The sequence below is a fragment of the Natrix helvetica genome, assembly GCF_964273705.1.
Source record: "Natrix helvetica genome assembly, chromosome: Z".
Classification (NCBI taxonomy): Eukaryota; Metazoa; Chordata; class Lepidosauria; order Squamata; family Natricidae; genus Natrix; species Natrix helvetica.
Window position 1 is genome coordinate 2629040 of NC_138554.1, and position 20649 is coordinate 2649688.

General features: G+C 48.2%; 1 protein-coding gene across 1 annotated transcript; it reads left to right on the top strand.

Annotated features, from left to right (window-relative positions):
* Positions 1–793: 793 nt before the first annotated feature.
* LOC309381417 (vesicle-associated membrane protein 2-like) lies at positions 794–19735 on the top strand. The gene is given in 6 exon segments (XM_081932381.1): positions 794–928; positions 10699–10819; positions 12211–12303; positions 12305–12370; positions 14447–14498; positions 15881–19735. Coding segments are annotated over 6 exon segments (351 nt in total). The 5' UTR covers positions 794–926; the 3' UTR covers positions 15898–19735.
* The last annotated feature ends 914 nt before the right edge of the window (positions 19736–20649 follow it).

Sequence of the window (20649 nt, forward strand, 5' to 3'; positions counted from 1 at the left end):
TACATCTATCTATCATCTATCTATCTATCTATCTATCTATCTATATCTATCTATATCATCTCTCTATCTATCTATCTATCTATATCTATCTATCATCTATCTATCTATCTATCATCTATCATCCTCTCTCTCATTATATCTACCTACCTACATCTATCTATCATCTATCTATCTATCTATCTATCTATCTATCTATCTATCTATCTATCTATCTATCTATCTATCTATCTATCTATCTATCTATCTATCTATCTATCTATCTATCTATCTATCTATCATCTCCAGACTCCATATCACAAGGGATTATGGGGGGGGGGGGGGGTCATTAAAAGATGACGACTAAATGAACCGTTGTTGCAAGGCAAGGGACCACCCATATATAGATTCATACATGAAGATAAATAGATAAGTGAATTCCGCATTCCCAATATTACTGAGAATATATCTGCCGAAACAAAACTCCATATTGGCGACAGGTAGGGCATCCAGCCAGTAAAACCCTCAGCTCCATTCAAGTGGCCTAGACTCCACCCCTGCAAGGGATCCGTGGGGGGTCATTTAAAAATAGGACGAGAATTAGGACTTCAAGGCGCCCTGTTTGGGATGTTTGTTTTCCCTTTGTCGTGTTTTGAGTCGGTTTTTATTGAAATGTTATGGGTTGGTTGGTTTGTTTTTTCTCCTCAGGGAGACAGGTGAGAAAGGAGCCTGACCAAGATGGCGGACTCCTTCTTTCTCCCTCCTCCTCCTCTCCTCCCCCCCTCCCCCCTCCCCTCTCCGAAATGCCCGGATGTGACAGCTCGGCCGCCATTTTGCTGCCTCTGCCCGAGCGAGCAGCTTCATTCGGGGAGCGCGAGCCTCGCAGCCGCCGCCGCCGCCGCCGCCGCCACTGACCGCCCGCCCGCCCGCCACAGCCAGCGTCCTCCGCGATGTAAGTAGCCGCTTCGATGCAAGGCGGGCATCGGCGTGCAATGCTCCTTTTCTTGCATTAAAGCAGGTGCACGCGAGAAAGGAAGGGTTTCCCCCCTCCTTCTCTCTCTCTCGCCGCCCACGCCTCGGATGCCGCCCGCAGTAACAAGGGGTGGGGGGGGTCTCGTGTTTTTTATTTTTTTTCCCTGGGTGGGGAAGGGTCTTTTTGCAAGGAGACGGAGGTGCACGTTCCCCCGGCTTGCATTGGATTTTGGTGCATCGGCAAGCGGCTCTTCTCCCCTCCTCCCACGCATATTTTTCATTTTTTGGGGGGGTGCAAATGGGGAGGGGGGCTTGCGAAGGATAAACCACACGACGCGACCTTTCTGCCTTTTTAAAATATATTTTGCTGCAATGGATGCTTCCTTCTGGGTCTCTTGTGTCGCCCCCCCCTCCCTCCCTCCCTCCCTCCCAGTCTTGATTTTTAAAAAGGGGGGAGTTCAGATCTAGGGTGGCGGGGCTGCCCCCTCCCCAAAGAAAACCAAAAAGGGGGAAGACTTGGGTTTAAGGTGGCTTTCTCCCCCTCCCCAAGGGCACGTACCTTGCCTCCCCCAATGAATGAAACTGTTGGACCCCTTTAAAAAAAGGCCCCTTTTTAATCCCCCCCCAATCTCCAAATATGGGGAGGGGGGAGACGACCCTTTCCAACGCCCCCCACCCGCCTGGGGTGCAAAAAAGGGAAAAAATATTGCATTTCCAAACCTCCCCTCCCTCTCTTATTTATTCCTTGCCCAGGAATAAATGAGGTCATCTTTGCACGCTCGCTTTGCCTTTTGCAAACGTGCAAAAAAAAAAAAATAAGGCGGAGGGGGGGGGTGTTAGAAAGTGGGGGCTGCCTTTGAATGCAAAGGTGTTTTTTTTGCAATTTTAACATTTGTTTTAAAGGCGCCCCCCTTTTTTTTTGGTCTAGGGTGGAGATGCACACACGTGTAATATATACGTGTGTGCATTGAATGCATGCATGCATGCGTGCAGCCTCTGGCTCTCCTATGTGCAAATTAACCTCCTGAGACCCCCTCCCCCCTTCAAAAAAAAAGGGGTGGAGAAGGATCCAAAACAGAAGGAAAGAAGAAGAAAAAAGCATTTTTGGAAGGGAGTCCAAAATCCCCGCCCTATTTTGCATACAGGTGGAGGGTGGGCGTGTTATTTAAAAATAAAAAATAAACGTTTTAAAAAAATGCCTCTTTCCCACACTTGGGAATTGCAAAGGGTGAAAAACGGGGAGCTTAAAAACATTTTGCAATAAAAACATCCCTTGGGCAAGCTGTCAGGAAGGAACAATAGGATTGAAAGGAAAGGATGGGGCACCAAGAGGTGATTTTTTGGGGGGGGAGGGAGGTGATGCCTCTTTAAGAAGGATGCATATCCTCTCTTCTTCTCCCCCCCCCTCTTTTTTTTGGAGTATTTTTAGATTTTTGCAAGCGGGGCAGATGGAGGATGCTAAAAATATCAACACCCCCCCCCTCTCTTTTTTCTCTCTCCTGGCGGTGACACTGCTAGAGTTTTCCTTTGTGGTTGGTGTGGATTTTTATTTTATTTTATTTTTGTCCTGGATTTTGGGTGTGGGGGGTGGAACCTCCCTGATTTGGCTTCTTGATCCCCCCCACCCCACCTGGGTGGGTGGGTGAGAAACTCCCAGTGGGCTCCAGGAAGGTTGCAAAATAAATAAGAATATAATGGGATTTTGCAAAGGGCTGAACATGCATTGGTGGTAGCATTTGCGGAGTGGAATATGGGTAGAGGGGTGATGCAGATAAAATAAATTGTGGGGGGGGGTGTTTTGCCCCGTCTCGAAATGCAGAAGGTGATTTTATGCCGCTGACTTTTTTAGCTGGGAAGGAGCAGATTTTAGGCACCGAATTGGCTATTGGAAAGGAGATGGGAGAGCAGAGAAAATATCTTTTATGAGTGTTTTTCAAACCTCTGCTTATTTGAAGAGGGGTGGACTTCAACTCCCAGAATTCCCCGGCCATCTGGCTAGGGAATTCTGGGAGTTGAAGTCCCGCCCCTCTTCAAACGACACCGATGGAACATTGCATGCAGAATAAATAGGATGTCTGAAGATGCTCCTGGGATCGTGCAGAGTGCCGCCGGGTGTTATTCTCCGAGGTCTGGTTGGAAATTTTTTTATTTTTTTAAAAAAAGAGCCACAGGTCTCGTGGGAAATATATACGGAATGGCTTTTTCCGCGATTGCAATCCGGAGAATGCAGATTGGGAAATGTGTCGGCATATTTTGCAAACCCCAAAGAAAAATGAAGGAAATTAAGGAAGAAATTAAGCTGCTTTTGACCGTTAGAATGTAACACACACACACACGCAAAGCATCAGTGATTTATTGACAATCAGGGATTTATTATCCAGTGGGGTTTAAGGGCTTCGATCTCTTAATGTTTTGCGATAAACCGTTTTTGTTATTATTATTATTATTATTTTCTAACAAGGGGGTTGAATGGAAAGATTGCCTATAAACACCTCCCAGTCTTCAGCAGGTGCTGAATCACACCAGCTGCGAAAAAAAAACAAATAAAGAAAAAATAAATCAGAACTATTCAGTTGGTGATCTTATTGCAATTCCCTCCTTCCAAGCCGACTTTATTTTAATTTATTCAATGGATCGGCCATCCATCCCACCATCCAGAAAGAATCTTCCATGTCCTAATTTTCATTTATTTTGTTTTGGAGAGGGAGAGGTGTTTCCTTTTTGTAACAATCTCAATTCTTTCCCTTGTTTAAAAAAAAAAAGTGGTTTTATTAAGAAAAAAAACTCCCAAATCGAAGGTTCGGGGTGTTTTTTTTTTTTTAACCCCTTCTTTCCATGCTGATCCATATTTTCATCCTTTTTAAAAAGAAAGAAAGAAAGAAAGACATCGACACCCCCTCCCTTGCATGGCAGGGCTCTGATTTGAGAGAGCTGTCAATCATCCGTAAAAAGAGATCCTGCAATTTTTTTAAAAAAAAGGAAGTTGAGGTTAGAAATCTTGGTTTTCAATTTTAAAAAAACCAAACCAAACCACAAAACCTTCCTTTCCTTCCTTCCTCTCCTGCAAAATGTAATATGCACGAGCTGGGCGAAAGGCACAATAATGTGATTTTAAAAAAAATTACTATTATTATTATTCTTTTGTCGGTGGGATTCGAACTCGCAACTCCTGTGGGTGGATCTGCCTGGAATCTGGGCTGAGAGCCAGATCTGCAGAGGGGAAGGAAGGAAGGAAGGTTGATTGCATGACGGACAGACAAAGCCTCTTGTTGACAGAAGCGCTAAGCCGGTTGAGCTGCTGCCTGGTTCTTGTTGATTGTTTGCTGCCTTTCTTAGACACAGACTGGCATTCTTTGTGAGTTGTGCGTGTGTCACACTCACAAGGCTGGGGGAGTGAAACGGGTTCAGCCTTCTAGAATAGGGGGTCAATGCACCTCAATCTGTGCAAATTGAAGACCGGTTGGACTTCAACTCCCAGAATTCCCCCGGCCTGCACAACGAGGGGAATTCTGGGAGTTGAAGTTCCAACCGTCTTTTAAACTCACTGAGGTTCAGAAACTCTGCAAAAAAATTAAAATCGCTCCTAAATCTAGTTTCATTTGCTCACCTCTTAAGGCTCATCCACTCGCCTTGCATGAATTTAAGTAATTCTCTCTTCTTGGTCTCCTTTCCTTTTTCTGTTTTATTCCTCCCTAGTAATAATCAATCTGGATTTTGATGGATTTATTTTGCGCGCCGTATGCATATAAATATATATTTATATAATGAAATATATATATCTTTCTTTGAGAAGTATTTCTTGGTAACCGGCGTGCCTGCTCTGGAAATATTTATGAATGAATATTTTACTATCATGAATTAAGGGATTACGGGATGATAAAAAGGAGGTTTGTGGCTTTCCTTTATTATTTTTACGAAGAACTCAAGGCAGCCAAAAAAGGGAATCTTTTCTTGGCAAACGGATGGCTTTGTTCTCCTCCTGTTCCTTTTTTTAAAGTGTGGGTTTTAAAATGTGGGTTTTAACGTGTTGGCTTTCTGTTTTGGGGTTGGGGGGCTGGAATGCTTATTTGCTGTACGCCGTTTGAACTCCTGGCAAGCAGGGGATAAATAGATTTATAAGTTAATATATATTTAGCCCTCGCATCCTCAATAAAACTGGGAGCGGATGTCAATAGACAAATCTGGAATGTAAAATGGGAGAATTCCGGCTCGGCTTTTGCAACTTCGATCTTCAAACGCAGAGCTCCCTATCCGTATATAAAAATATAGATTTATTTGATAGCGATTGTATCATAGTTACTTCTGGGGATTTTACTCCACAGGCTGGGAAAACGAGCCAGCTTATTTGACAACGGGAGCTTCCAAAGTTCTCTTTTCTGCTCAAGTTACTAGTCCTTACTGCCCAAACCGAGGAGGAGGATTGAACAGAAGGTTCCAAAGCTCTCCTCTTTTTTGCCCAAGTTACTAGTCCTCACTGCCCAAACTGAGAAGGAAGATTGAACGGAAGCTTCCAAAGTTCTCCTCTTTTCTGCCCAAGTTACTAGTCCTCACCGCCCAATCTGAGAAGGATGATTGAACGGAAGTTTCCAAAGTTCTCTTTTCTGCCCAAGTTACTAGTCATCACCGCCCAAATTGAGAAGGATAATTGAACGGAAGCTTCCAAAGCTGTCCTCTTTTTTTGCCCAAGTTACTAGTCCTCACCGGCCAAACCAACGAGGAGGATTGAACGGAAGCTTCCAAAGCTCTCCTCTTTTTTTGCCCAAGTTACTGGTCCTCACCGCCCAAACTGAGAAGGATGATTGAACAGAAGCTTCCAAAGCTCTCCTCTTTTCTGCCCAAGTTGCTAGTCCTCACCGTCCAAACCGAGGAGGATGGTTGACCTCTGCACCTGAAACACCAGGTGCATTGATTTCAACCCTCCTCATCTGTTTGCAGACGGCGAGGACTAGTAACGTGGGGCCGGAAATGAGGAAAGCTTCGGAAGCGACCGGGCTCCAGTGTTTCAATTCTCCACCATTCTTTGGGCTTGCCAGCGAGCATCTTTGGGTGGCATCTGGAAGGGGTTTGGCAAGATCGTGTGGATCCATCCGCGGGGCGATGGCGTGTGCCGGTCTCGGGATCGAATCGGCCGGTGATATCACAGCGGTGACCTCGTGCGCCATTCCGAGCCTCCTTAGTCATCCTTTCAATGGATGCATTGAAATCGGTCCCCTCTTCCCAGAAGTCGTGACTGAGTCATCACTTGTTAATTGCAGCAGGTTGACTGCAAATTCGTGTGTGTGTGTGTGTTGTTTTTGTGTGTTGTGTGTGTGTGTGTGTGTGTGTGTGTGTAGAAGGCATATCATGCCCTTTTTTTTAGTAGATTATCAGGGAAAATGAATCCTGACAAAGCCAGGTTGCCCTTGAAATCTTTATTCTGACCGAGGCTTCCCAAGAGCGGGAAGAAAATTCCTGGTCCCAACGAAAAAAAACCTTTGATTCATTGACTGTGAATTCTGCTCATTCCCATCCAAAGTCTTTCCAGGGAGGATTTACGGTCACCGACCTTATCAGGCTTGGAGAGCCGCCAGGCCGATCTCTGCAGAACTTAGCCAGGAATCTCAGAGAGTCCCGAACCAATGAAGCGAACTCCTGCAAACTCCACTCCCCTGGCGCTCCCTCTTTTATTTCCTCTGGGAGGGGCCATTCATCATCCACCTGTGGCCTTACTCCCAAGTCAACCCCTGTTCTTTAGCTGCTCCCTTCGTCTGGCCGCTCTGCCCATGCGCACACTGGGAAAAGGCTCCAGCTGTTCTTCTGCCCCATTGATCTCTGACTCTGAAGGCAGCTGATAACTGTCAGATGGCTCTGGCCCTCTCTCTGCCTCCGACACAGAGCCCTCATCAGAGCCTTCCCCAGACTCCAGGACTGGCCCAGGTTCCTCCCCAACCCTCCCAATGTCCGAATCTGCTTCCAGCTCCACTGGTGGGCCACAACCATCTTTATTCGCATCACGTCGGTTCCTGGTTCCGTTTTTTAGTTTTTTGGGGGGGAAATTGGCAACTTTCAGGGTGGCAAAGATGGTTTATGCGTAGTCCTCGTGTTACGGCCACCCTAGAGCCCAACACTTTCTCTTGCCAAGTGAGATATTGGTTAAAGTGAGCTCTGCTCCGTTTTGCGACCACCGTCGTTAAGCAACTCGCTTGCAGTTGTTAAGTTAGCAACACGGTGGTCAATTCGAATCGGGGCTTCCCCATAGACTTTGCGGGCTCGGAAGGTCGTAACTGGGGATCCCGTGACCCAGGGATCTTGCAAACGGTCACAAATCTGAGTTGGTTGCCCAAGCGTCTAAATTTGGATCCTGGGATGCTGCAGCGGTTGTTAAGTGTGAAAAACGGTCGTAGGTTTCTCTTTTGGGGGGGTGCCGTCGTAACTTTGAACGGTCACTAAACGAACTGTTGTAAGTCGAGGACGGCCCATGCTTCATGTCCTCATCTTTCCTGCCTAGGCAGGGGGTTGGACTAGAAGACCTCCAAGGTCCCTTCCAACTCTACTATTGTATTATATCTTTACTTTTACTTTATTTCATTTTTGTGCTGTGCGATTTCATTTTTAGACTTGATTTCATCTCTGTTTTTTATTTTGCTTGATTTCCAGTTTGATTTCATTTTCCTTTTGAATTTATTTATTTGTCAGGTTTGTCGGCCTCATCTTGGAGAGCTGCTATTTTTTTTTTTTAATTTCGTTTCATTGGTTTTTATTTTATTTCACTTCATTGCTGTTTTCCTCTGCAGTGTTTCCATTCCGGTTTGCATTTTATTTCTGTTTTGTTTTATTGTATTGATCCCATTACTTCCCTTCATTGCCACTTTATTTTATTTCATTGCTGGGTTGTTTGGATTTCTCTTTGATTTCATTTTTATTCCGTTTGATTATTATTTTGGGGCTTTCAAAAATGCAAGATGTTCTTTGAACCAGGAACTGTTTTTTTCCCTTGAGAAATAGTTGTCATTGTGAGTTTTTAAATTTTCATTTCCTTGTCTGTCCTGCCGAATTGGGGGCCGAAATTAGAAACGCAAACCCTCTTTCAGCAGAGTAGTCCTCACTTTACAACCTTTTCATTTAGTGACCGTTGAAAGTTGCAGCGGCACTGAAGAAAGAAAGGGACTTAGGACCTTTTTTCACGCTTACAACCGTGGCTCCCCCCCCCCCCGTGGTCAGGTGATCAAAATTCGGACGCTGGGCCACTGACTCGTACTTACGACGGTTGCCGTGCCCTTGGGGGTGTGTCACGTGATCCCCTTTTGACGGGCCATGTAGACGGGGAAGCTGGATTCACTTAACGACCGTGTGAGTAGCTTAAAACGGCATTGATTCGCTTCACTTAAGCGTGGCAAAGAAGGTCGTAAAATGGAGCAAAGCTCATTTAGCCAAAGTCTCGCTTAACATCAGAAATTTGGGGCTCAATTGTGGTCGTAAGTCGAGGACTAGCTACAATGGCCCATCTTACCCCACAAATGGGAGATTTTGGATCGCCCCACAGGTGTCATCCTGGACTTACGACTGTTTGAAATGACAACGGCCATTGGAAAAGCTCTGATAATGACTGATCCTCGCCCTTATGACCATTGCAGCATCCCCAAGGTCGCGTAATAAAAGTTGGAGCCCTTGGATGTATTTATGACGCCTTTTGGGGTCATGCCATTCCCCATTTGCGACCTTCCCAGCTGGGGCTCCCAATAAGCCAAGTCAATAGGAGGGGGAAGCTGGATTCGCTTAACAACCATGTGACTCACTTAACCACCACAGTTGATTCACTTAACAATCCAGGCCGAAAAAAGAGAGAGTCGTGAAATGGGGCCTGTGTGACTCGCTGCCTTGCCTGGAAATTTTGTCGTAAGTCGAGGGCGTGGTGCAATGGCCTACAGGTGGAGTTCTCGCCTCAGGAGGCCGTGAGTTCGATTCGAGATGGAGGCAGATATTTCTCTCTCTGGGCACAATGAGAATATATCTTACCGAATATAACTCCTCATCGGAGACACGAAGGGCATCTGGCCAGTAAAACACTCTGCTAGCTCCATTCGGTTGCCCCAGACTCCACCCCGCAAGGGATTACGGGGTCTTTAAAAGAAGATGATTGTCGTAAATCGAGGACTCTCTGGATGAATTATCCATCTTCTACCGATCTATGTTACACACATGTGTGTTACACGCATGTCGGATTTACAAGGCGGTTTCCTGGAGAATTTTGAAATTCCACAGTCTTGTTTCCGCTCCTTGGCTCATCTTGTCACCTAACAGGATAATTTTCCAATTTGCTTTTTTTGGGTAATTTAGAGATGGTTACTGTACTACTACTATACTACTGTACTACTAATCTTGGTTTGTTAATCCCTTCCCAGGGATTAAGCCTAAAGCTCTTTCTCTTAACACCCTCCCTCTAATTACGCGGCTCCTCCTGTTATCCCACTGCTGTCTTTTTATGCAGCTGAAATTCTCAAAGGCAAGCTGGGGTTATATGTTTGAACAAAGGCATTTCCCAAAGGAGAAGAAATTTTGCGCTGTTTCTTTAAAATCGCTAGCATAAAATGGTGGGGGTTCGGGGGGGGGGAGAGAGGGGGGGAAGATGACTGGGGAATTCTGGGAGTTGAAGTCCACCCATCTTAAAGCATAATGTCTGGGGAATTCTGGGAGTTGAAGTCCAAGCATTTTAAAGCATGCTGACTGAGAATTCTGGGAGTTGAAGTCCACCCATTGAAAAACACACCCATTCATCTTAAAGCATAATGTCTGGGGAATTCTGGGAGTTGAAGTCCACCCATATGAAAGCATGCTGACTGGGGAATTCTGGGAGTTGAAGTCCAAGCATTTTAAAGCATACTGACTGAGAATTCTGGGAGTTGAAGTCCACCCATTGAAAAACACACCCATTCATCTTAAAGCATAATGTCTGGGGAATTCTGGGAGTTGAAGTCCACCCATCGTAAAACACACCCATTCATCTTAAACTATAATGTTTGGGGAATTCTGGGAATTGAAGTCCAGCCATCTCAAAGCATGGTGGCTCGGGAATTCTGGGAGTTGAAGTCCACCCATCTTAAAGCATAATTTTTGGGGAATTCTGGGAGTTGAAGTCCACCTATCTTAAAACATGCTGACTAGGGAATTCTGGGAATTGAAACCCACCCATCTTCAAGCATAATGTCTGGGGAATTCTGGGAGTGAAGTCCACCGATGTAGCCTCATGTTAGGGGTCCGATCGGGCCTTTGACCCAACCTTGCCTGATCTAATTCACAAGAAGTGTTCAAAAAAGGTCTTTCTTTAGCCTGCCCCTCTCCTTCCTAACCTTGTCCATTTCCTAGCGGTTTAGCCTTCTCCTCCCAGAATCCTCAGCGGTGGCTGGGGGGGGGGAATTCTGGGAACTTCATCACAAGGCTTGGCTCTAGGTACTTTTGTTGGAGGTTAGGTCCCAATTCAGACCCCAACAAGTTTTGGATGCTGAGAAACCCACGGGGAGGAGTGTGGGGAGGAGGTCTGTTCAGGTTCAGAGGCTTTATTTCATCTGGCCTGAAGGCTGGGAGTTTAGACGTTCTACTCCCCCTCCCCACTTGAAAAGAACTCTGTTCCAACTGCCAGTTGCCTTATATTAACACGCTCTGATGCTAAGGAGTTAGACCTCCTTGCAAACCCATAATCCCCTCTCCCCTTTTGTTTTTAAGCTGCCGTGTGCAAAACGCAAAAAATCACCCTCCCCCCTTGTCTTCTTTCAGGTCGGCTAATGCTGCTGCCCTGCCCGCGGCTGCCGGAGGAGAGGCCGGGGGTCCCCCTCCTCCCCCGCCCAACCTCACCAGTAACCGAAGGCTCCAGCAAACCCAGGCTCAAGTGGATGAGGTGAGAAGTGGGGGATTCTGGGAGTTGAAGTCCATGCTGGGGGAAGGGGGCAGAAACTCCAGGCTCAAGTGGATGAGGTGAGAAGTGGGGGATTCTGGGGGTTGAAGTCCATGCTGGGGATGGGGGGGAGGAACACTACCCCAGAGGTGGAAGGGACATCTTATGCCCCTCCTTGTCAGGGGGCACCAAAGGGTATTTTCCTGAGAAGGCCCCCAAATTTTGGGGGGCTTCCTGAGGGCTATGGGACATTTAACCCTCCTTTTGGCTTTTAGTCCGTTGTACTTTCCTTAATTCTTCGCTTAGCTGGCTGGAGGTGAGGTTTGGGGAGGTTGACGTCACCCAAGATAAGTCTTTCTCAGAATCCTTCGGTTTGACGGAGGTGACCATTACGGGTCAATCTTCTGAGGAGTCCTTGGTGCTCACTGAGCTGGGTGGTATTCCTTGCAGATGTTTCATGACCCAACTAGGGAACATTATCAGTGTCAGGGGAGGGGAGGGAGGGGAGGGAGGAGGAAGGAAGGAAGGAAGGAAGGAAGGAAGGAAGGAAGGAAGGAAGGAAGGAAGGAAGGAAGGAAGGAAGGAAGAAAGAAAAAGACTGGGGGGGTCTTTGGTGCTCACTAAGTTGTGTGGTTTCCTTGCAGAGGTTTCATGACCCATCTAGGTAACATCATCAGTGTTAGAAGGGGGAAGGAGGAGGATGACTGGGATCCTTGGTGGTCTCTGCGCTTGGTGGTGTTCCTTGCAGACGTTTCATGACCCAACTAGGGAACATTATCAGCTCTAGCTGGGTTTGCAAGGAGAGGAAGAGGAGGATGGGAGGGCAAGGAGAAGGAGAGGGGGCAGCTGGAGGAGAAGAGGACGTGGGGGAGGAGGGGAGGAGGAGGAGAAAAGGACTGTGCGGTCCTTGATGCTCTCTGAGCCGGGTGGTGTTCCTTGCAGACGTTTCATGACCCAACTATGGAACATCATCAGTGCTAGAAGGGATTGGAGGAGAGGAAGGGGGAGGAGAATGAGGAAGTGGAAGAGGAGGAGGAAGAAGTGGAAAAGGAAGAGGAGGAGGAGGAAGAAGAGGAGGAGGAGGACTATGGGATCCTTGATGCTCTTTTGAGCTGGGTGGTTTTCCTTGCAGACGTTTCATGACCCGACTAGGTAATACCATCAATGCTAGACGGGAGTAGTAGGGTTTGCAGAGTAGGGGAGGCGGAAAAGAGGAGGATAGCAGGATCCTTTGTGCTGTCCGAGCTTGATGGTTTCCTTGCAGACATTTCCTTTCCCGGTGTTAAAACTCGGCCCTTCTATCGGCTTCCAGATCTCGGTGGTTCTAGCTGCTGCCTCCTCCTCGTCCTCCTCCTCCGTCTCACTTTCTCCGCGGTGTCTCTTTTTCCCTCCAGGTGGTGGACATCATGCGAGTCAACGTCGACAAGGTCCTAGAGAGAGATCAGAAGCTTTCGGAGCTGGACGACCGTGCCGACGCCCTCCAAGCCGGGAGCTTCTCAATTCGAAACCAGCGCCGCCAAGCTTAAGCGCAAATACTGGTGGAAGAACTTAAAGGTAGGCTGGAGGGCGACCGAGCACCCCCTCCTCCTCCTCCTCGCCCACAAACCTGGTTGCCTCCTTCCCTTTTCGTCCAAAGGATCCACCCGATCTTGACTCGGGAGAGGGACCTTGTCGTCTTCTCCCTGGGAGGCGCCACCAATATTACACCGAGAAGACCTCTTGAGGTTAAAGAGATGCCGCCGTGCGTCATTCCTCTAGCACAGAAGTCGGCAACCTTAAACACTCAAAAGAGACACAAATGTCCGAACCGGAAGCCCCACCCCCTTTTTCAATGTTGCAGCCGACTGGAAGTCCGGTTCCCCCACTATAGAGTCTCCTCCTAGCACGGCGTCCTTTTTCCTTTTACCAACTAGCAACAGGGAGCCGCAGCAGAGGATAAAAGAGCCACATGCGGCTCCAGAGCCACCGTTTGTCGGCCCCTGTCCTAACCGGAAGTCTCCCATTCAATTCTGGAGCTGACCAGAAGTCTGGTCTAGTTTTCCCACCATAGAGTCTCCTCCTAGCACGGCGTCCTTTTTCCTTTTACCAACTGGCAACAGGGAGTCGCAGCAGAGGGATAAAGAGCCACATGTGGCTCCAGAGCCGCAGATTGCCAGCCCCTGCTCTCGGGAATAACAGAGCTGGAAGGGACCTTGGAGGTCTTCTAGCCCAATCCCCTGCTCAGGCAGGAAACCCCAGACCGGTGGTTGTCCAATCTCGTCTTCCAAACCTCCAGTGATGGCGCCCCCCCCCACACACACACACACAGTTTCCGGTGGCAAGCTGTTCCACTGGTGAATTGTTCTGTCGGGTTTCTCCTGATGGTGGATCAGACAGAACATCTCCGCTCGCTTCTTTTCAAAATCTGTGAAATAAATCTCGAGATGTTCGGAGAGAAATAACGGGCAAAACGGATCAGGTGGCATGGGCCACCTGCGCAAAGTACGTTTGGAGGGAAGAGATCCCAGGATCCGGCTGGATTCAAGAAACGTGGAGAGGATATTGGAGGGCGGGGGGGGGGGGGGGAGGAAAGGGACCTTGGCTCTTGGCCGGAATGCTCCTTCCGTGACCTCTGCGATGATCTGGATCTTAGTTGTTGCTAATGTCAGGGGAAGTTCCACCCTGAATTAATGAGGCGTGGACCGTTGGCTCTCCTAGTAGCATATTTCCGAATAAGCAGAAATAAAACCCGGAGCATATTCTAATAAAAAAACACTTTAATATGAAATAAAATAAAATGCAAATCTTGCTAACTCAATTAACTGCATTTTGGCAGAGTTGTGTGCCTGCGTCCTCTTGGCAGGCGAAGGGAAGATCAGAAGGAAAGGAAAGAATGTGTGACGTATGATGTGACATGCGCATTAATCCTTGTCAGATAAGGAACAGTTCAGTCTACTGTCTAACTCAGAATATAAGCACCAGCTGGCAAACCAATTAACGCAGTGACAGCTAAGGGGACCCGTCGGCGTTCCGGCGATCATCCCGGTGGCATCAGGTTTGGGAAGGCGGGGTGAACTTGATGAGGGACCTCACTTGAAAGCAGGCCGAGCCACAGGGTCCTTGTAGTCTTCTGGATGTACGTAATGCCAGCCTCCTAAGCTTCCATGGCAGTAGTTCTCCGTCGGAGCCCTTTGAAGGGGGGTGGACTTCAACTCCCAGAATCCCCCAGCTGGTCGATGAGTTAATTCTTTCTTTATCACGCTATCCAGACCACCTTGAAGTCATTTATTCATTTTAATTTGGCCGTGGGTTGTTAATTCCCCCCCACAAACACACTTTTGGCCGAAGTCAAGATATATTATGTCGGCTGCATTCCCATCCTCGATTAAGAAAGTTGAAGAAAGTTGAAGAAAGTCAAAACAAGGGGATGTTTGTTTTTGTCCGAATCCCGGGAAACCTTTGCCGGCTGGGGAATTCTGGGAGTTGAATCAGCACTCATGAAAGGAGCTGGATCACAGAGGATCTGGAAAGGTTTTGCTTTAAGACGGGAAGCGGCTCTCCCCTCGGCATCCGACGGAGCAATCCAGACACTGAAGGAAGTCCGATGTAGACCCATTCAACATGGCTTCTTCCCTTCTTTTCTCCCGACAGATGATGATAATTCTGGGGGTGATATGCGCCATTATCTTGATCATCATCATTGGTGAGTGACCCTTGCAAACAACAACAACCATCGGGGGGGGGGGGGAGGCGATGGGACGTAAAGAGGGGCAGAAAAGTCCCTGAAGTGGATTTAGAGCAGGGGGTTCAACTTGATTTCATGGAGGGCTGCGTCAGAGTTGTGGTTGACCGCGGAGGGCTGGAGGGGGGGGCATGGCCGTGATGGGTGTGGCCAGGGGGGTGGCCATGGTTGGAATGACACGGGACTCGTGTTGGGGGCAACTAGGGTGGCCAAGTGCTAAGGTAGAGGACTTCCCTGAGACCCTCCCTCTCTCTCATTTTAATCTCCTTCCCTCCTATCTTCCTTCCTTTCTTCTTTTTTTCCTTCCTTCCTCACTAACTCTCCCTCCCAACTCTCAATCTCTTCCTTCCCCCATTGTTTCCTCCTTCCCCAATCCCTTCCTTCCTCCCTTCTTTCCTCAATCCCTTCCTCTCTTCTTTCCTCCTTCCTCAATTCCTTCCTTCTTCCCTCCCTCCTCTCAATCCCTTCCTTCCTCCCACATTCCCTTTCTCAATTCCTCCTTCCCTCTCTTCCTCCTCTCAATCCTTTCCTTCCTACCTTCTTTCTTCCTTCCTCAATTCCTTCCTTCTTCCCTCCCTCCCTCCTCTCAATCCCTTCCTCCCTTCTTTCCTTCCTCCCTTCTTTCCTCCTTCCTCAATCCCTTCCTTCCTTCCTCCTTCCTCTCTTCTTTCCTCCTTCCTCAATTCCTTCCTTCCTTCTTCCCTCCTTCCCTCCCTCCTCTCAATCCCTTCCTCTCTCCCTTGTTTCCTCCTCCCACATTCCCTTCCTTCCTCCCACATTCCCTTTCTCAATTCCTCCTTCCCTCTCTCCCTCCTCTCAATCCTTTCCTTCCTCCCTCCTTTCCTCCTTCCTTCCTGCCTTCGCTTTCTCAATTCCTCTTTCCTCAAACCCTCCCACCCTCCTCCCAATCCCTTCTTTCCTCCCTTCTTTCCTCAATCCCTTCCTTTTCTTTTTCCTTCCGTCTTCATTCTCCTTTCTTCTTCCTTCCCCACTCTTCCTTCTTTTTCTTACTCTTCCCTCTTTCTCTTTTCCCATCCCTTCTTGGACGCTCAAATGCTTTCGGCCTTGGTTTTTTTAAAGTTTGTTTTCATAGCCGCCTGCCAGCAAAAATGAGGCGCGGGGTATTTGTGTTCAGTTTGACACCCCTGCTTTAGCGTGAGTAAAACCACACCCAAAGCAAACCATGACCGCCGTTAAAAAAAAGCTCACAAAACTGAGCCGGTCACCGGAACGACCGTTTTTTTTAGTGACCGAACAACTGTAATGGGCGGCGTCCGATTACAGTCGTTCATTTGTGGAGGGCTCCTTATAAAATATTGTTTTGTTTTTTTCTTCCTCCGCAGTTTACTTCAGTACTTAGTGGGAGTTCTCCGAGACGTTTCCCCAACCAGGAGCAGCGGCCAGGAGAGGCGCACGGGGCCGAGTCTTCCAGCGCCCAGCTTTCCCTCCATACCCCCCCCCCACGACTCCTCCCTTCCCCTCCTCCCTCCTCCCTCCCTTCCCCGCGTGTGTGTGTGAGCGTGGCGTTGCGTGTGGCTGTCCTGTAAATAGCCCGATTTGTTATTTATACATATACATATATACATATATATATATATATATACATAAAATATATATATATTATATTATATTATATTTTGTCTGTTTGTAGATTTCTATCTAGACTTTCTATGTTTTGCTCCCGCCGTGGTTTTTTCAGTGTCTTGATTTTTAAACGATAAAACCTTCGAGGACCAAGGCCGCCTGCCCGATTCTTGCCTCCGTGGTTCCCCCCCCCCCCCCGGTTCCCCAATTCGGTGGGCTCCCGACCCCCCATTTTTCCGCCCCCCGAGCAATTCCTAGTTGCCACACGGATCATACCCGATATTGGAATTGTACCCCTGCCTTTTCCCCAAATAGCTGGAATCGGAAGATTTCGGCTGGCTCGTTGAGGAGATCCGGGAGAAATTCTCTCTCTCTCTCGCTCTTCAGAGTCTCTCTCCTCGTTTAGTCTTCTCGGCCACGCTGCTAGTCCTCCGTTTCTTGGTCTCACCTCTCCTCCTATCCCCAGACCTGGTGATCTCCTCTGAACTTTATTTATTTGTTAACTTGTTCGACTCGTACTGCCAGTTTTCTCCCTTAAGTGTCTCCGGGGAACTCACCTGGCGTTGGGGAGTTAACGCCTCCTTTCCGAGGGTCGTCCCCGGGTGGGAATCCTCCCGCCGGCCGTGGCGTTCTCCCTCCCTCCTCCGAAACCACGGCGGAGATTTTACTGCCATTGACTTCCTGCGTGTAGAAACCGCTGTGGCGTTTCGTTGTGACTCTTGACATTCCACTCGTTCTCTAAAGCGGAGAAGGAGGATGTTTCCACCCTCCCTCTTAGGACCTGTGTGGTTGTTTTTTTTCCCTTGCGATCTACTGCCTACCTAAACCCTGTTTTCAGGAGTTGTGCGTGATTGTGGATGCATGCCTTGGGTGTGTATGTGTGACGAGGATAAGAGGAGGGAGGGGTGTCTTGTGTGTGCGCTCCAGCTTCAGAGGTCGCATTCAACCGCTTCGTATCGGTTCGCACGCAACGGTAGCGGAAATCGCGGGTGAGCCCGTCCACCTGCTCCGGTTCTACGCCGTCCAATTTAGGGATTTGTTTCTTTTTTTCATGCAAGTCGCGCGCACGATCGAAGCACCGAGCGGTAGGGAAAGTCAGTGCGTAACCACCCCTGTCCAGCTTGTCTCCTTTGGCAGAAGACGCAAAAACCAGCAGATCTTAACGGCATAAACAGTTAACGGTGCGGAGGTGCGGCTCGTTCCCGGAGTTAACTAGGCTAGATACCTCCTGACCCGATCCTGTGAACGAAACGAGGGCCGTCCTGTGTTCGAATCCTGTAGGTGAAGTTATCACTTTATTGTTAGAATGAATTGATTGATTTATTTTATATATATATATATATATATATATTTTGTCGGCGCTTTCTGTTGTCCTCGGTTTAGCCAAGAGGTGGTTTGAAGCTGGTTTAAAAGCAGGAAAGGGAGACGACAGCTCGCTAAGGAATGGCTGCGGATAAAAGAGACTCCCCTCCCCTCCTCCTCCTCTTTGTGCAATCTCTTCCCTCCCCCCTCCCCCCTTGTTGGCTCTGTCCTCCAAGCCTGGCCACTTTTCAGCTTTTGCAAACTGTTGTAGTTGTGATTAATTGTGACGAGTGACCACCAATCCCCCACCCACCCACCCACCCCTGTTTCAGCACAAACTGCCATGTTTCCGGGCCTGTTTATAATGTTGGCTTACGTGTGAGGTTTTTTTTAAAAAAGTATTTTTTTGGGGGGGGGGGTACACCCAGTCCCCAATTTCTCTTTCCCCCCCACCCCACCCCCGCCGGCCTTCCCTCTTCTCTCCTTTTTCCTCCCCCAGTGGAGGAAAACAGCTGCATCCTCTCTGTACACAATTGCTCCCTGGGACCAAGGAAATCTTTGTTTGAAGAGGACGAAGATGGAAGAGAGAAAGACGGACGTCTGCAAACGTTTTTGGGGGAGGGCAAAGCACCGATGGCCGGGGGGTGGGTGGGTGGGTGTCTCGACAGGAGACCCCTCTCCGGTCCAGATGTCCCACTGGAGGGGGAAGAAAACCAAACAACACACGGATTTTGGGAAAGAAAGGGGGGGGGGGGAATGCCCTGGCGGGAAAAAGATCAAGAATGAGCCCGAAGGGAGAAATTTGGGGAAGGGTCTCCCAGTTCCTTGTTTGGAGGGATGACGGAGCTCGAGCGGGGTCTTCACTTCCATCCTCTCCTCGAGCTGGCCAGAGGAGAGGCAGGGTCAATTTCCCGGGGGAGAAAAGAGTGGGGAGGGGGAGATCACCTTGAGAGATGGAGCCACGGGGATAGAAGGGGGGGGAGGGATTACACATCGTCTTCCATATATAGTCTAGGAGAAGGGTCGTCTATGGTTGAGGGATCCCAGAACCAATGTTTGATTCAAAGGCAGATTAAATTAGCTTTTTTGGGGGGGGGGGGCGGAAGGGCTCTAATGATATTTTCGGGGGGGGGCATGTGAGGCAAGCCACCGATTGTGAGCCCACCCGCCACCATGGGTTAAACAAGACACGTGTGTGGGTCCTTTCGCTAGGCTGCAAGTCTTTGCGTGGTGTCTTCGGCATTTTGTGCAGGGGGAAAAAAGAATTTGAGCTGCCTTTTGATCAAAACGATTTCAGTGCGAAAAGTTACAGATAGTGTAATCGATAATGCCACTTTTGAGACCGGGGGGGGGGAGACTTCAACTCCCAGAATCCTCCCTGGCCTGCGGGTTCACAAGATCGTCGGGGGGGGGGGGGAATTCTGGGAATTGAAGTTCCTCCCTCGTCTTTTGAAGAGGCCCAAGGATGAGGAAAACGATGTTATCAATAATGTCACTTTTTAAGATGAAGGGGAATTTCAATTCCCAGAATTCCCCCAGCCTGCCTGTGGGGGAATTCTGGGTGTTGGAAGTTCCCCCTCCTTTTTTAAGACGAAGGGGAACTTCAACTCCCAGAATTCCCCTCCCTGTGAGTACATCCTTGCTGGGGAATTCTGGGAGTTGAAGTTCCCCCTCATCTTTTTAAGATGAGGGGGAACTTCAACTCCCAGAATCCCCCCCTCCCCCGGCCTGCGAGTTCATGAACACATCCTGCGGGGGAATTCTGGGAGTTGAAGTTCCCCCCTCTTGAAGCGGCCCAAGGATGAGGAAAATATTGGAATAGACAAAGTTATATGGGGTGGTTTTTTTGAGGTGGGGGGGACCTGAAGAGGAAGACAAGGGGCTGCCCCTCTCCGTTTTGGCCAGCAGGTGTCGCTGTGGCCGTGTAACTTGCCCAAAGGGGGGAATGAAAAAAGAATGAAAAAGAGGAATAAAATGGAGCCCAGCCCAAAGCCGAAGCCAGACAGATATTGGTTGGGAAGGAAGTTTTCCTTGAGTTAAAACTGCCAGCCCTGCACAGCAGGAATTTAAAAAATAAAATAAAATTTAAAAGGGGGGGGGGAATTTAAGAGCCAATCTGGGATACAAGCAGGGGGTTTGATGATGCTGTGAAAAAAAAGAAACACACAAAGAACTCATTGATATTTGGAGATAAAAATAAAAATAAAACCTACAATAAATAAATGTCCTGTGGAGAATGCCTCCCAATGCTGGTCTTTTTCTTGGTTGCATTTTAATTTTGAGTCGGTGGTTGTCCGTCCCCCCCCCCCCTTACCATCTTTTCTTTTCCATGCAAAGGAATGGGTGGGGGTGATTTCTCCCCGAGAATTTATTTATTTTTATATGTATTTTATCCAATGCTTCACCGGGCGATTAGTAACTTGAAGGGAGTTGGTACCGATCGGGGTCGAACATGGATTTCTGGATTGTCTTCTGGAAATAAATGGGGGGGGGTGTTTAAGGGGAGATGCGCAGCGTAGGTTACGGTTATGTTTTTCACTTTTATGACGGTCACAGAATAAAGTTCCTTCTCCCCTCCCTCTGTCTTGGATTTTCTTTCTCCTTCCTTTCCTTCCCACATCCCTTTTTTCCCTTTCTTCCTCCGCTTCCTTTAACTTTCCTTCGCTTCTTCTCTCCTTCCCTTCTTCCTCCCGCCCTCTTGTCTTTCTCCTTTGTCTTCCCTTTTTCTTTCTTTCCCCCCTCCTCCACCTTTGCCTCTTTCTTCCTTGCATCTCCATTTTTCCTCCGTCCGTCCTGTACCTTCAATTCTCTTTCCCCTTCCTCCTGTTTCTTTCCTTCCTTTCTCCTGTTTCTTTCCTTCCTTTCTCCTGTCTCCATTTTTCCTTCATTCCTCCCTCCTGCACCTTTACTTCTCTTTCCTCCCATTCTCCTTCCTTTTCCCTTTTTTTTCTCCTCTACCTTTCTCCTTCCTTCCCTTCCTCTCTCCTTCCATTCTTCCTTCCACCCCATTTCTCCTTCCTCCCTCTTCCCTTTCCTTCCCTTTTTCCATTCTTCCTTTGCCTCTCCTTCCCTTCCTTCTGTCTTTCTGTTTTTCCTTTATTTTTTTTCTGTTCCTCCCTTCTCTGTTTTTCCTCCCTCCTTCCCTTCCTCCTGCAACTTTAGTTCTCTTTCCCGTTCCTCTTTTTCCCCCTTCCTTCTGTTTTTCCTTCATTCCCTCTTTCATTCC